The sequence below is a fragment of the Nyctereutes procyonoides genome, unplaced genomic scaffold (genome assembly GCF_905146905.1).
Source record: "Nyctereutes procyonoides isolate TBG_1078 unplaced genomic scaffold, NYPRO_anot_genome, whole genome shotgun sequence".
Taxonomy (NCBI): Eukaryota; Metazoa; Chordata; class Mammalia; order Carnivora; family Canidae; genus Nyctereutes; species Nyctereutes procyonoides.
The window spans coordinates 25,360,356-25,377,151 of record NW_026575142.1 but is presented as its reverse complement, the minus strand read 5'-3'; the positions used below and the strand labels follow the sequence as shown (position 1 = coordinate 25,377,151).

At 39.5% G+C, this 16,796-nt stretch overlaps 1 protein-coding gene across 6 annotated transcripts in view; it reads right to left on the bottom strand.

Annotated features, from left to right (window-relative positions):
• Window positions 1-16,796, bottom strand: part of ITGB6 (integrin subunit beta 6) — a 127,288-nt gene that overhangs the window by 37,262 nt on the left and 73,230 nt on the right. For all 6 annotated transcript variants that reach the window (XM_055307929.1, XM_055307932.1, XM_055307930.1 and 3 more), the window contains 2 exons: window positions 16,405-16,566; window positions 13,287-13,382 (listed from right to left, as the gene is read on the bottom strand). In XM_055307929.1, coding sequence (XP_055163904.1) covers window positions 13,287-13,382; window positions 16,405-16,566 — 258 coding nt within the window. The remainder of the gene's footprint in view (window positions 1-13,286; window positions 13,383-16,404; window positions 16,567-16,796) is intronic.

Genomic DNA, 16,796 nt, shown 5'->3' with positions numbered 1-16,796 from the left:
TAATGGTAGGGATTTCTGTTTTGAAATGATGCCTTTAAGAGAGTGAACAGGAGCCCTTGAGTGGGAGAAAATATCTGTAATACATACATCTGATTTGGCACCAGAGTACCTAAACAATTCCTACATATCGATAAGGAAAAGACATCTGGAAAAAAAATGGGTATGCAAGTGGCAAAAGAGTATGGCACAAGTGTTCAACATCATTAATTATTAGAGAAATAGAAATTAAAACCACGACGAGATGCCAGTGTGTACCCACTGGAATGGCTAAAATTTAAAAGAACTGACGATGCTCTCAAGTACTTGCAGGGGGGGTCTACACTGGAATAACTACTTTGGGGGAACTGTGGCAGTATCTGCTGATGTTGAACATGAGCCCACCCAAATTTCACTCCTAGATATAACTGCACAACAGAGACGATCCCACGATGTACGACTGCTCTGAGATAAACAAATGCATAGAGAGGCATTCACTCTTGTTGTCAAGAGGGTGCTTTTGGTAATCAAGATGTAACCTAAATTAAAGAAAGTACAGATAATTCTTAAAGGGTCTTAGATCTTTCAGGTGTTTGGCCATAAGGTATAATCAATTCTTACGTTGATTCCTTCTATCTCTATTTCATCCCGTTGGGATGGACCCAATGGAGGTATACATTGGCAAACTCCTCAGCACTCACAGCATAGCCTGCCTCATTCTGAATCTCTCTCCATCCTCAGGAGCTGGTTTCAAGACCAGGTCTTCATGAGTCATTCACCAATTCAAGGGGCCTCACAGTGGGATGGAGAGATCCTCCCAAGCCTCCAGGTCTCTCCATACATCTCCTGCCTTTTGACACTTTTCATCCTCAGAAACCCAAGGCTCCTGGAGTGTCTGTTATTGTGGACATTCTGGGACAGCCTTGGGGAGGTGATGGAAATGCATGGGGTGGAGAGGCCACCTTGCTCTTTAGGTCCTTAGTTCCATATAGTTCTTTGTTTTGGAATAAGCCCACAATGTAGATAGGCCTAAAGCTGCCCAGAACTCGCCTGTAGCCCACCATCATCTGGAAAAGACTAATTAGAGCTAACGTTTGTTGTACCTGGCAATCTCATCTCTTTCATTCTTCCCACAAGCTCTTTTGTTTGGGGACCATTATTATCTCTGCTTTATTGCCAAGATATTGAGGCCCAGAGAATGTAGTTAGCTTGCCCGAGGTCATCTAGCCTAGAAAGAGCTGGATTCATCTGGTCTGCTTTGCTCTAGAACCAGATCTGTGAGCCAGGCCATTGACCGTTAAGTGCCTGGCAATGGCTGTTCTGGTCTGGTGATGTCATTGGTGAGCCTGAGAGAAGTTAACAGGTAAGCCTAAGTTAACTGAGTGTTATTAGTTCCACAGGGCTGCTATAACTAAGTGGCTTAGCCCAACCAAAATTTGTTATCTAACAGTTCTGGAGGCCAGAAGTCTGACATCAAGGTGTCAACAGGGCATGCTCCTTCTGAAACCCATAGAGGAGAGTCTGTCCTTCCTTGTTCCTAGATTCTGGTGGTTGCCGGCAGTCCTTGGTGTTCCTGGGCTTAGAGATGCATCACTCTAGTCTTTACCTCCGTCGTCACATAATGTTCTCTTTTCTGTGTCTCCATGGGTCTCTTCTCTTCTCATAAGCACACCAGTCACATTGGATTAAGGATCCAATCTGCTCAAGTATGACCTTGTCTTAACTAATTACATCTGCAAGGCCCTATTTTTAAATAACGCCATATTCTGAGGCAGGGGTTAGGACTTCAACGTGTCTTTTGTGAGAACACAACTCAACCCACTACACCCTGCTAGAGTTCTTTTGATTTGCTTAACCCTCAAACTCATAGTTTTAGTTGGAGAAGCAAGCGAGAAGCGAGTACCTTGCATGGTCACAGAGCTAATACATGGTAGGAAAAGGTCTTGACTCCAAAGCTAGTGCTTACTCTGCTCCCTCAGGCCCTTGCTGGGCCAGAAACTAGCACAAATGCCAACTGCCATCAAGGGGGAGGCTCATTAGAAAGTTAGGATAGTAATGCCTTGTATTTATATATAGTGGCTTAGAGATTATAGAACATTTTCTTACCTGGAGCAAAAAGAAAGGGAGTGAAAGGGTTGTGGCTTTAATCACTTTCAAATGGAAAGGCTGCATCTTGAAAGAAACATAGCAAGTAGCAAAAGCATAGAAGCAAAAAATTTTTTTTTGTCCTGGAGGACTGTATTGTGCCATTTATCTGGTCAAAGGAAAACAGCTCTTTGCTGGTGATGCCTTGCTTTTGTTGAGTGGTGTGCTTCTCCCAGAGCTAAGCCGGGCTGGGTTTGCTGAAATAAGTCCTCCTTCTGAAGGCAGTCAGAAGGCTCTCTTCCCGTGAGGTCTCTCATTCTTGTGGGGTTTTTTATTCTGCTGGTTCTCTTGTTCATTATCGGTAAATGCAGGGCTCCCAGTATTATGCAAAAGTTTACCCCCAGGCTTGACTGTGTTACTAGGACACCCGAGATTCCAAGAAGAATATGTAATTGTTTCTGGCACAAGGTAGCATGAATGTCTGTCTCTGGGTTGCATGATATCTGCTTTGCCTTCAGGCCTTCAATTGTCAGCATTCCACAGGCAGGCAGGCAGCAAAGGGAGTGTGCTAATTAGATCAGGTGCTTGATCTCGAAGTCTGCACCAGCAATGACTAGCTAGTTGGCTTCGGAACTTTCGAGCACTACCTGTCTTTCTCTCAGTCTGCCCTGGAATGTAATTATCTTGTCAGCCAAGGAGCTGTAGCGCACAGCTGAACGAGTGCTCGGCCGCGGTGACAGAGTGATAAGGGAAGACGAATGGACCCACCGTGCATGACTGTTCTGGGACAAACAAATGCATGGAGAGGCATTGGGGGACGGAGACTTCGAGAACAAAGAGGCTACACTGAGTATTTGTTGCTGAGGAGACTTCAGATTGTCCCTTAATAAGATTACCTAGCTTTTCGAGAGGGATTGCAGACCTTTGTTGGCAAATGCAAGTCCCAGAGCTTTAGGAAGCGCTTTTGAAATGGGAAGTGATGTTGGGTTCAGGGGCAGCTTATGTGCTTTGCAGACCAAACGGCAGGTAACAAAACTTTGAAAGATGACTAGTAGGAACACGATGGAGGGGACCAAAAACATAGAGAGCAAGTATATATGGGAGGACTGCTAAGGAGGTCTGAGCCCCTGCTACCACAAAGGGGGTGGGGGGATCAGTAGCAGCAGCAGCATCTAGAAAATTGTGAGAGATGCAAAAACTCATTTTTGATTCTTTGAGGACCTTCCATATGGTTTTTCAAAGTGGCCAAATCGATTTACATTTCCACCAATAGTGTGGGAGGGTTCCCTTCTCTCCATATCCTCACCAGCACTTGTTACTTCTTGTCTTTCTGATGACAGCCATTCCAACAGGTGTGAGGTGATGTATCACTGTAGTTTTGATTTCTTTTTTTTAAGAATAAATTTATTTTTTATTGGTGTTCAATTTGCCAACATACAGAATAACACCCAGTGCTCAACCCATCAAGTGCCCACCTCAGTGCCTGTCAGTCACCCCCACCCCCTGCCCACCTCCCCTTCCACCACCCCTAGTTCGTTTCCCAGAGTTAGGAGTCTTCCATGCTCTGTCTCTCTTTCTGATATTTCCCACTCATTTTTCCTCCTTTCCCCTTTATTCCCTTTCACTATTATTTATATTCCCCAAATGAATGAGACCATATAATGTTTGTCCTTCTCCGATTGACTGATTTCACTCAGCATAATACCCTCCAGTTCCATCCACGTCAAAGCAAAGTGGGTATTTGTCGTTTCTAATGGCTGAGGAATATTCCATTGTATACATAAACCACATCTTCTTTATCCATTCATCTTTTGATGTGGTTTTGATTTCTATTTCCCTGATGATGAGTGAGGTTGAGCATCTTTTCATGTGCCTGTTGGCCGTCTGCATGTTTTCTTTGGAAAAATGTCTATTCCAGGTGCTCTGCCTTTTTTTTTTTTTAAATTGGATTGTTTAGGGGTTTTTTTGTTTTGTTTTGCTATTGATTTGTATGAATTCTTTCTATATTTTGGATATTAATCCCTTATTGCATATAGGGTAGTTTGCCTTTTCATTTTGTTGATGATTTCTTTTTTTGTGCAGAAGCTTTTTAGTTCGAAGTAGTTCCACCTGTTTAGTTTTGCTTTTGTTTGTTGCCTTTGCTTTTGGAGTCAGATCCAAAAATATCACTGCCAGGACCAATGTCAAGGAGCTTACCACCTATGTTTTCTTCCAGGAGTTTTATGGTTTCAGGTCTTACACTCAAGTCTTGAATCCATTTTGAGTTAATTTTTGTGTGTAGTGGAAAACAGTAGCCTCATTTCATTCTTTTGCATGTAGCAGTCCAGTATTTCCAAAATCCTTTATTGAAGAGACCTTCCCTATTGTATATTGTTGCTTCCTTTGTGGTAGATTAATTAACTATATATATATGGGTTTATTTCTACCATATAATGCAGCAATTCCACTTCTGGGTGTTTATTCAAGGAAAATGAAAACACTAACTCAAAAAGATATATGCACCTTGATGTTTACTATAGGATTATTTATAATAACCAAGATATGGAAACAACCTAAGTGCCCATCCATAGATGAATGATAAAGAAGATGGCGCGCGTGTACACACACACACACACACACACACACACACACACACAGAGTGGAATATTACTTGGCCATAAAAAGAAAGAAATATTGCATTTGCAACAATATGGATAGACCTTGAGAGCATTATCCTAAGTAAAATAAGCCTGTCAGAGAAAGACACCATATGATTCAATAAAATAATAATAAAACAAAATAAACAAAAATGTCCAGCTCATAGATACAAAGAACACATGGGTAGTTTCTAGAGGAGAGAGGGGATGGTGGGGGGTTGAGGATGGATGGATGAGGGGAGTCAAAGCCTCAGACCGCCTCCTAGACCTGAATCAGAGTTGGTGTTTTAATAAGCTCCCTGAGTGATCAGAGACACCAGAGGAGTTTTAAAAACAAAAACAAGAACACTAATGCTTGGGTCTTAGCCCTAGAGATACTGAATTAATCAATCAGATCAGGGTGTAGCCTGGGCATCAGGTTTTTTAGAATGCTCCCTAGGTGATTTTAATGAGTACCAAAGTTTAAGAATATTTGTCTATAGCCTTGTTGTCAAATGGATGCTTCCAGGAAGGACTGTGGCAATTTAGAAAATAAAGTTGCTATGTTTTTAAACCTGTACACCCAGGGGAACCTGGGTGGCTCACTCAGTTAAGCCTCTGACTCTTTGTTTTGGCTTACATCATGACCTCATGTGGAGAATGCTTGGTTGTAGTTAAATTCCCACATGGTGATACAAGCAAAGGTGAGCTTCCTTTAAGCATCACTGTAATTCAGGCCAGCCTTGAGGGCATGGACAGAGTGGCCAACTGTAACCGTAGGAAAGTCTTCAGGGGGTAAATGAGTAATTGAATTGAATAACAATCCCTGAATTCTGTGAGGCTCTGAGAAAGTATAGAGGTATAGAGTAGAGCAATTAGACAGCTTTGAGCACTCTGTGGTACCGAGAGATGCCTTTGAAGAAACTGAGTTTGTTCACAGATGTTAGAGTCCTCATCAAAAGGGCACTTTCAGAGACTAGAAAAAGGACTAGAAATAATTTGTTTGTAATTCCTATTAAGGTCATTACATGAATGTATATAAAAGTAACTATCATTGGAATATATTAAAAAGTAACCTGGTAGTAAATGTAAAAATATAGTAATTGCAGATGTGGGGCTGCTGGTGGGAGGTGAACAAGTTATTTATTTATTTATTTATTTATTTATTTATTTATTTATTTATTTATTTGAAAAAGAGACAGAGAGACTGTGTGTGTGCATGTATGAGCAGAGAGGTGCAGATGGGGAGGGAGAAGGTGAGGGAGAAAGAATATGAAGCAGACTCATGCTGAACAGAGGAACCCAATGCAGTGATCCATCCCATGATCATGAGATCATGACTTGAGCCAAACCTCAGAAGCTTAATGAACTGAGCCACCCGGGCACCTCGGAGCAAGTTTGTTTTTATTTTAAAGCAGATACCCTACAAGTAATGCAACCACAGATCTGGAATATTATAGAATGACCTTGATTTCATCTAATGTGATTCTTGTCAGTAAAAGTGATTGTTTGACATATAACTAAATGCAATTTAATTTTCATGCCTTTATAAGACTGTAAATGTATAAACCCATTAAAAAAATCTGAATATACTTAATATGTACAGTATGATGCCAATTATGTTAAAATATGTAAATGAATGCAAAAAAAGAGAAGACTTATTTTAAAATGTCAAGAATAGTTTAGCTGTGTCTGAGTGGTGAGTTTATGAGTGATCTTTATTTTCTTTTTTGTGCTTTTCTGTATCCATCTCCCCCTTCCTCTCTTTTGGGCAAATAACATATCAATTTTGTCATCAGAAAAAGAGTAATTTAAAGTGTGTGCTGTTTTTTGTTTTTTGTTCTTGGCCACACTGTTGGTAGGAGAATACCTGATACAACCACTTTGGAAAGTAGTTTGGACCCACCTGGGAGTTTTGAAGATGCCATTTCCTTGACTCAAGGACTTCAGTTCTAGACATGTATTGTCAGTGGAGAACATGTGTGCATGAACGTGCATGGCCGCAACATTTGGAATGCTGCACAACTGGAAGTGATCTGATGTTCTCAGCTGCAGAATGAACACACTACAGTGTAAACACTCAATGGACTATGCATGGCAGTGGAACAGAGTACTCCAGAGTTACCCATAACTCTGTGGATGAGCCTCAGAAACATAACATTGAGCATCACAATGTGAATGTAATTAAGGCCACAGAACTGATATTTAAACATGATTAAAATAGTAAATTTTACCTTATGTGTATTTTACCATCATAACCACCCCAAAACATGACTTTAAGTCCAAAAGCAAATTATAGAAATAATATGTACAGGGCAGCCTTGGTGGCTCAGCAGTTTAGGGCTACCAGGGCCTGATCCTGGAGACCCGGGATCAGGTCCCACGTCGGGCTCCCTGCATGGAGCCTGCTTCTCCTTCTGCCTGTGTCTCTGCCTCTGTGTGTGTGTGTGTGTGTCTCATTGATGAATAAATAAATAATCTAAAAAAAAAGAAATAATATGTATAGCACAAAATTAAACCTATAGGCCAAAACTATGAAATTATTTATGGATCTATATATTTTTTAATGGAACAAAAAGCATGGGCATGATAAACACTAGGTTTAGGACATTGGTTACTTCTATGGAAGAAAAGAGGGTGATAGGATAAGAGTTGTACAGGTACCCAGCAGCCAACCGTATCTGGAATGTCTTATTTCTTTAAAAAATCTGAAGCAAAAATGGTGGTGAAATGTTAAGGTTTGAGACAGCTGGGTAGTAGGCATGTGGGTGTCATTACATGACTATCTTTCTGTGTGTTTGAATTGTATCATCGGAAAAAGTCCTATAATCTTTGTTAAACCATGTGTCCCATTTTTCTCCTTTGGTTGGAACTGTAGATGGTGATTAGCATAGACAGTAGCTGTTAAGGATGTGTTGACCAATGGCATGATGCTCCCTAGCTGTGTGGCCTGTTCTTACCCCTCAGAACTTAAATAGACCATAAGACAGTGTCCAAATGTCTCTCTTTTTTCAAGTCTGCACATTTTAAGATTGTTTCTGCTCATCTAAATCAACAGTAGCAGTAAAGGACCTTAGATGACGTTTTGGTTTTGAAGGACTTGGCCATTTTTAATTCTATCTCTTCATCTCTTCATCTGTTAGGTTGCTCTGTTCCACCCTGTGGCTCTGTGCTTTTCCTTCTTGACTTTCAAAGCTGGTTACTTTGTTTAAAAGGCTGCTTCTTTGGTCGTCCAGTAGTTAGGAACTGGCATGCTCTTTCACTATAGCAGCCAACGTTCCAGTGGGACTTAACTCCATGATTAAGGCTACAGACTCAAAGTGCCTTGCTTCAAACCCTGGCTCTCACAGACAGTTTGCTTTATTTTGAGTTATTTTATTATTTATTTTATTTTATTTGGTTCCATTTTTATTTTATATTTTATTTGGGTTTATTTTGGTTCACAAAATGGAGTTTAAGGGACAAAATAAGTTAAAATACTTAACTCCAAGCTCCCAACTAATGAGCCCTCAGCAAACCTTCCTTATTATTCTCATGGTCATAGCTGTGTAATATATTTTGCTCTCAGTTTCCACTGCTATAAAATGAAGGGCTTAGTCCAGCACTATCATACTGTTAATATCAAAGCTAGTTTTATGATAGGCAATTAATTTGCTGCCCCTTCTAACAAAGACAATGAGTACAAAAAAGTAAAACATTAATAGATATGAAAATTCTGATCCCTCAGCAAAACTCTGCCTTAGGATGTCTGTCTAGAACACAGCCTCTAAAATGCCCTCATCCTGTTTTTTAGGCAAATTATTGGTCTACAAGTCTATTAGTGCTCTGTGAGGCTTCTTAAGGCAGTCACTCTTATTCTTCTCTGTAGTCATAAACTGTGACCTGGTCCAAGGGATGTTCTTATGAAATGTTTGATGAGTGAGTGAATAAATGAATGAATGGCTACAGTCAATAGCATATTGGTTTTAATGATATGCTGGACATTCTGGGTGTTGATTAAATCTTGAAACATTTAGACTTTGTATTAAAATTCCATCCTAGGGGGCATTTGGCCGGCTCAGTTGGAAGAGTATGCGACTCTTGGTCCTGAGTTTGAGCCCCACATTAGGTATAGAGATTACTTAAATAAATAAAACTTTAAAAAAAAAATCCCATCTCATATTTGTCCAAGGGTTGGTCTAATAGGGCATTTCATTAAAACCCTACTTTAAATCTGTACCTTTTTTTTTAACCTGTGTGTTTATTTTCTAATTTATGAGTCTATGAGTTCTTTAGAAGAAAAGTACTATGTGTAAACTATACTGGTGACTTTTCATTGTTGTGATTTATTAATTAGTCTGGAAAATGCTTCTAACAACTTTGCCCTGATAATCTGAGGACATGAGTTTTATTTCCAAATCCTCCCTCTCTCAGAGCTCTTTTTATTAATGAGGAAAGTGTAGGCTGGCTCTCCTCAGTCTTTATTCCCAGATGCCATCAATTAAAGGGAAATTAAAGTCCTTTTCCATTACACGTGAGTTGAGCAATTTGTTAACTGTGGGGATTTCTCATAATCCAGAAGTTCTCTTTTTATTCCTAGATGATTTTATATTTACTAAAAGCATAAATTTGGAATAGTTCATTACAGGATGGGGTTGATAGGATGAAAAAACAACTTTTTAGTCCATACCCTAAAATTAGCTATATTATGGTTAGCTGCACTTTGTGTGTAGATCATTGGAATTCGTGGTGATTTCCTTCTTCCAGGTATAGAGTCATTGACTACTAAAGCTGGAGGTCACCCGGTCTAGTCTTTTTATTTTGTTAAAATTGAAGCCAGAGAAAAAGAGATTTTCATCAGAGCAAAACTGTTTTGATCTTTTCCAATAGCGAACATTATAAAACAAAACAATAATAGAACAGGCTAACATATTGCAAAAGGGTCCAATTTTGTTTTCTCTCCCTCTCTAATTCTCTGCCTCCTTTCAACTCTCTTGCTGCAGTGAAAAGCTCAAAAGATGAGCAAAAAAGGAAAGAAGAGGTGAAATAAAAACTGGGTTATTGATTCCTGAAAAATTGAAACTTGTATATGATAGATAATATTCACACGCCATACAAAAACATCAGGCTCACAGCATGTTGTGGCTACTCTTTATATTTGTTCTTAAATAACAATGATCACCAAATGGAGGTATTTGCTCATTTTATAGCCTACTAAGAAGGCTCTTGAGCTAATCCAACAAGTTGATCCCAAGGGTGATGGCAGAGGGTTCCCTTCCTCTGGTGCTATCTAGGTCCAAGGTAGAAGGAGTGGAGGAAGGGACAGCCAGGGCTGCAGATGATTATAGCAATGGCTCAAGCACACCTCTTATGCATGGGCTCCCTCAACTTTGACAGGTATTTGTCACATGAAACTCTACATTACTATTTAGAAACTTTGACTTAATTTGACTAAAGATGAAAATCTATTGTGTATTGAGAAATGGCTTAAACAGAAAGATGAGCAAAACACACCATTCTCCTCAAAGAGGTAATTTTTGAGGACTTTTCACCTCCAGAGGCAAGGGCCCTTTGGTGGTATTAAAACCTGCATTGGTCCCCAGTCCTTATGCTTTAAATGCATCACTCTGTCCTGATAACCATGGGGACATCAATTAGCGGTTATAGATGTTGGCAACTAAACTGGAAGTGTCTATTACCAATATGTCTTGTTTACTTCCTAATGTTTCAACATTATGTTGTAAATATGAGATTATCTAATAATTATCATTATTAACTTTACAAAATTCATCTTTTCCAGCCAGATGTAGACATTTTGAAAGATTAGAATATTTTAAAGTCTTGCAACTAATCCCAGGTGATTAGTAATATGATTTGACAATGTAGTTAAGAACAGTAATTTAATTGCTTTTTATCTCAATATCTCACTAGGAAGGAAAGACTAGTCAAATTAGACAATTGGGCTTTAGTAGCCTGATACGATCTTAATGTAAATTAACAGTAAACATTTGAAAACAACAGAGGAGATAAATTTTTTTTTCTTAAGCTTGGGTAATTGAATCCTGATTCAAAATGGTGCTTAGCACTAGAATGTAATATACTACCTACTGCTCAGTTTATTATCTATCATTATCTTTTGAACCCTGTAATTGGACAAACAGACATCTATTCATAATAATAAGTTTGTTCAAAATCATCTGTTTGCTGGAGTCTGGGGTGCCCACTGCAGTCATATTGAACTAAAGGCAAAACTGCTCACCTTATCCTTTCCATTGTTTCCACAAAGTACAGCAACACTATGCATCTGGACAGTCCAGAGCATCTTCCCAAAATTATCAAAAACTCAAAACCTAAACCAATTTTTCCTGCATTCCGTGAAGGGGCAACATAAATTGTATTTGCTGCAAGAGGGGCTGCCATTGAATCAGAGCCATCCCCTGCCTGGAGAGTACGCGCATAACTATGTTTAATGTAGAACTAGGGCAAGCAAATTGCCTTCTGGAATTTCCATTAGATCCACCCAGTTAGTTGCTTTATTTATCCTATCGCTGGTTTTATTTTTCAGTGATACTTTAGTAATTACGTGCCTTCTATCACAACTATCCAAACATGAGGTTGCATAGGGGTCCTGCTCACACAGGACCCCTTCTAAGAGATTTAAATGGAAAGGCAATACAAGCCATTATTGGTTTATTTTCAGTTTTCGTTATCAACAAAACAAGAAATCAGCATTTTCATGCTGTGTGAAGCCTTCAGGGAAGTGCAATGTCGCCGTCATTATTTTTAGACCAGGCTGCTGCCTGCCCCCACTAATACAGATGGAATGATGAGTCCATCAAAATAGAGATAAAACGATGAAAGAAAGCATCAGAGTCTCAGAGTGGGCTGCTGCCCTGGTCTGCTGTGTGGCTCTCTGACAATGTCCCTTTGAATTTAGTGGAGCCTGGATGGTAGAGACCACAGATCATGACAGAACATAAATTTGCCTCATAATGAGATTAGTAGGCAGGCAAAATAAATGTCCTGCTGTTATGTTAGAGGCAGGCTCTAATCTGGTGTTTTCCTTGGAAATTATCATTTCCTTTGCAACAGGGGACCCATTGGCGTAACTAACTTAAATCCGACAGATTCCGTTTTGCCACGTGGTTATTTTTCATCTTCTACTGTCTTTTTAATAGCAGTTCTGAGGAGGCGTGTAAATGAGTTGTGAGTCTTAAAGACTATTACGGAAGTGAGTTATGGACGACTATGTTCATGATCATCAATCCTGTTTCCCAGACTCCCCTTTTAAGAAGACTTCTGTGCAACCCTCCTCCCCCTTCTAAACAGGAACCGGCTGTGGAGGAGGTGTTGTGACCCCCAGGGTCCTCTCACTCTAGCCTTAAGGATCAAAGGCAGAATAGGCTCACTATTGTATTTGGGGTATTTTTTTTTTTTTAATCTTTACCGCAACTCTACTACTTAAAACCACTGGAAACAAGTATCACATACTAAAGAGCCTTAAAAAAATGCCCAGATCAAGTGAACCCACATGGTCTCTGAGTAGAACAAAGGCCTTGAGTATGCAGCCTGATTGCAAAGGACTTTTTTGGTTTTCAGCAGAAGGCAATCTCACCTGGAGTACAATACCCTCCTCTCATTAAAAATGCAAGATAGGATCTCCTCCTGGATCCTTTCTGCAGAACCTGATGCAAGTTCATGGGCTGTACTGTCCTTAGCAGTGAGTGGCATTTAATCAAAGCCTTCTGTGAAATAATCTCAGAGTTTCCTGAGCCCTGTAAAGTCACCAAGAGAGTTAAGAGGTCCTTTCAAAGGAATGGGATATCAGACTCTGAACTCCGGAGCATTTGAAGCTTCTGCATAGAAGGTATCATAATTTAATATACCCCTATTTTCTCAGGCCAGCCTGGAGATTCCTTACTTCTCTGTGAAACCACCCATTAGGAATAAATCATTTGCTACTACCTTGATTCTTCATAGTTTCTGACGTATTGTTTTCTGAGGTTGGAATGAAACCACAGAAACCTGTTATGTTTGCATATGCATTTTACATTTAGTTTATGCAGTGATTGATGAACATTAGCTCATCTAATCAAACAGTTCCCTTTCTGCATCTGGTGCTTCCATTCAAAAACTTGAACCGCAAATCCAGCTACTAGGAGGGAGAAAAGATATTTTGGCCCCATTTAACAAGCTTTTTCTTTCAACTTCCTACTTTCCAATGGTCAAAATTGTATCTCTACTTATATATTTTTCTATACATCTGACTTGTAGATGTCTGCAAGTTTCAAGTCAATTCTGCTCCCATCCTGTTAGCCCTCTGCTCGTCAGATGAAACAGTTCAATGGAAGACAGAGTGATTTTTGATAGGTTCATTGGTATTCTCTTGCAACTTATCGTGTCATTCCTTATTTCTTTCTTCCTTGCCTAACCACCACTCTCTATCACACCCCTGGGGTTGTAATTTAAATTGCCAACGGTAACTGAATCCACTTTACCAAATGTCCAGTGTATTTGTCACGTGTTAACGATTTTCTAATGGCATCCCACGCGTTAAACCCTCAGAGTTTCTGTTAAAGTTTCATGTCAAGTAATCTCCCTGAAGGGATCCCCCAAATGGTGTTTGCTTACCTCATATAAATGAACTTGTTCTTGGGTGACGGCAAAGATTAATAACACGTTATTTTGCACCAGTTTATCAATGAGTTGTCCAATTGTTGGATATTCCTAAAATTGACATAAAGATTTAAGTAGCATTATAACACAAGTATGTAAAATAAGGAAAGGAACATTTCTTTCAAAGATGTCATACTGAGCTTGGCATTTCAGTTTGGCTCTAAGTAAACAAGTACACAATTAGCATTAGTAATTTCATTGGTTTAATAGTTGTTTTCTAAATCTTGTAAATCCAATTAATTCCTAAGAGTCAGTCCCTGGCAATGTGGTGTATTATGGTCTGTCACTTCTAAAGAGAACTCTTGGTATTTACTTAAAGACTTATAGTGTGTCATATTTTCAAGGGTAGAGACTCATTTCTTCGAAGTGCCACTTGCCAGCAGGCTCAAACTGTAGAGAATGTTGGAGTCAGAGGAGGAGCAGCTGGATGATGACAGATGTGACTGAGATGACGCAGGTAGCTCAGAAACTCCTATTAGAATTGGATGAGGCTGGCTGAGGGCTGAGGAGGGGACAGCCTGCTGAGGAATTACACACTACAGTGCCTGTGTCCATCTGATTTGAGACATTCCTGCACCAGTTTGGGATTTGGTCTTACTAACTTTTTGATGTCGGTAATCAATTTTATGGGATCCTGCCATATCTTTATAGAACAACTGAAAACATATCGTACTTTTTTTTCATTGACACATTCATTCCCAAGTAATACGAGTTCTTTAAAAAATAGAGAAGGCACAGATGATCAAATTCGAACATGGCCTCCACTTGCCAAAGTTAAAAAATGTGCAGAGCCTTTGGCTACTGTATGACTCCAAATGTGGGTAATGTACAAAGAGGAGACTCAAATGAAAGAGTAGCTTGCAAGCAATGAAACTAAGAATATGTTGATCATGAAGTCAGCTAAAGTGGAGGAATGCTGATAAGTAAGCCTTCCTGTACACTAGTGTGTTCACATATTCTCAGCACTCCGGGAGTATTTCTGCCTAATGTCTTCTTTAGGCCCAAGATTCAATTTGAGGGAAAAGGACAGTTTTGCCTAAAATATTCAGGTAAATGATCCAACTGCATATTTGGCTGTGTAATATGTGCTTGCCATCCAATTTGGATTTTTATTAGTAAACAGTAGAAGAATCCAGATAATATAAATCTTCCAGACTGTGACATTTTCAGTGGTCCCTGCTTTTTCAACTGCCCAAACACCAAGAATCCTTCACTTTTCAGCCTGAATCCCCCCAATTCTGGTCCCTCCTACGTGCTCTTGCACTTTCCACTGCTGTGGGTGTGTAGCAAGGATCACACTACGAAGTCCTTCATAGGTGGGTAAATGTGGTTTTCTATTTGATCTAGGTCAGTGGCTTAATTCACACACAAGGTCAGGGACCATGTCCTATTATTTTGTGTCCCCAGGAGCCAAGCCCAGTGTTGAGTACATAGGAACTGCTCAAAGGACTCAGGGAACTATGCTGTAGACAGGCATGGAAATAACCTTTCATGCATTTATAGCAACTTACTAAGCAAAAATGAATTGAACGTTTGATAAGAAGGTCCTACGAAGCAACAAGTAGTATTTGCTTCTACGATCCTACTTTGTCCAAGATGTCTATTAATGGGACATTGGAATAGTGGCAAGAAAAAGTAATAAGAAAGAGTTTGCATTTCACAATTTCTTGCTACTCAAGGGCTAAAAGACAAAATGTGGCTACTCTCATGGATATTGTAATATGGAAAGGCAACTTATGTGATAAAGTTTGAGAACTACTCTCAGTCAAAAGTTAGGGGAAAACACTCACCTTGAAGTTTAGAAATTTAACTCAAGGAATGGTATCAGGTGATTTATGAACCATTTTTTAAAACTAATTACCATCAGTGTATTAAATATATGTGTGTGTGTGTGTGTGTGTGTGTGTGTGTGTGTATATATATATATATATATATAATCTAACTGAATTATTTTTTTAGAGAATAGTTTTTCCAATCTGATATTAGTATTCTGGGTTCTCTTCTCTCTCTCTCTCTCATTTCTATAGCACTGTCATTTTAAGAAGTCACTTAAATTCTCCATGCCATATTTTCCCAACTGTTAAATGGGGATAGTATGACCTTCCTAGGTTGTTGCTTCAAAATTCAATTTTATTTCACACATAATCAACACCCACTGTCTTCCAGGCACTGTGCTGGCAGGAAATAGAAATAATACACCAGTCCTGGTCCTGAGGAATGCATATTAGAGGAAGACAGACAAACATGAGTAAATATATTTCCACATAGTGATGGATGAGAAGACATCTGTCTACTAGAGCGAGCGAGGGGAGGGATGATCACTTTGAGGCCTAGCAAAGGGCAAAGAGGGCTCTTTGGGAGCAGTCATGATTGAGTTGGGCTTTAATGAATAATTAAGAGTCTCTCAGCAGCCTAGGAGGCAAGGGCATCCCAGACAGAGAGAACACATGTGCGAACAGGTCCATACAAGGAAAAGAGATACATAGTGTTCTGGTGAGCATCAAATATGATTATGTATATCAAAGACCTCTAAAAATTTTACATCATTTTATATAATTCAAGAGCTTTTTTTCCCCCTCTTTGAATGTTGGCAGTGTTTTTAAAATGTTTTCAGTGACAAAAATAAGCCAAATGTGAATAAGTATCAGCCAGGCAGTACTTGACAATTGTTCCCTGTGGAGCACCATGATGCATAAAAGCATGACATTATTTAGGAGGCCTAACTCCGGGACCCATCATTCACAGAAACACCTAGGTGATGGTTGTTTGGGCCTCCGTTCCTCTTTCTGCAGCTATTTTGAGAATAGAATGAGCTGACTGTACTGCTTTTTACTGACCTTGGGCTCTTTGAAAAATCAGGGAGGTTCTGACATCATTCAAGCTGTAGTAGCCCCAAACTTCTCACATTAATCCCCACTGCCCACCTGTGCTCCTGTGGGAAGCTCTAAGGGCAATTTGTTAATCTCAAAGCAGAAAATGCACAGTTTTCATCAAAACGTGCGCTATTTTGCTAGAGTTGCAGTGATTATTGCTTCGTTGCTACTGAAAACAGTGTAGAGTGCAGGTTACACACCAAGACAGTTGACATGGAGTATTCATTCTTGTTGTCCAAGTGACAGAGCCCATCGTTAGGAATGACGATGCCTGCCAGTTTGCTGTCCATTCCAAAATGAGAATCGGCATCGCTCACAAAGACCAGGAGATGGAGGGAATCATTCCGCCAGCCAATTTTTTCCTACAGTGAGAAAGAAACATTTGGGTCTTTATGGGCTAGAGGCAGGCATTTATTGAGAGTGGATCAATTACGATTGGATATATTCAGATTATAAAAACTATATTGCTGATCTATCTAGTTTGCCTTTTTCATCTATTGCAAGTTGATAATTATTAATTTCTTAAAAAATGTGAAATTCCATGGCATTTGCTTCTTCTTGGATAACACTTTCAGATGATTTATGCTTCAGA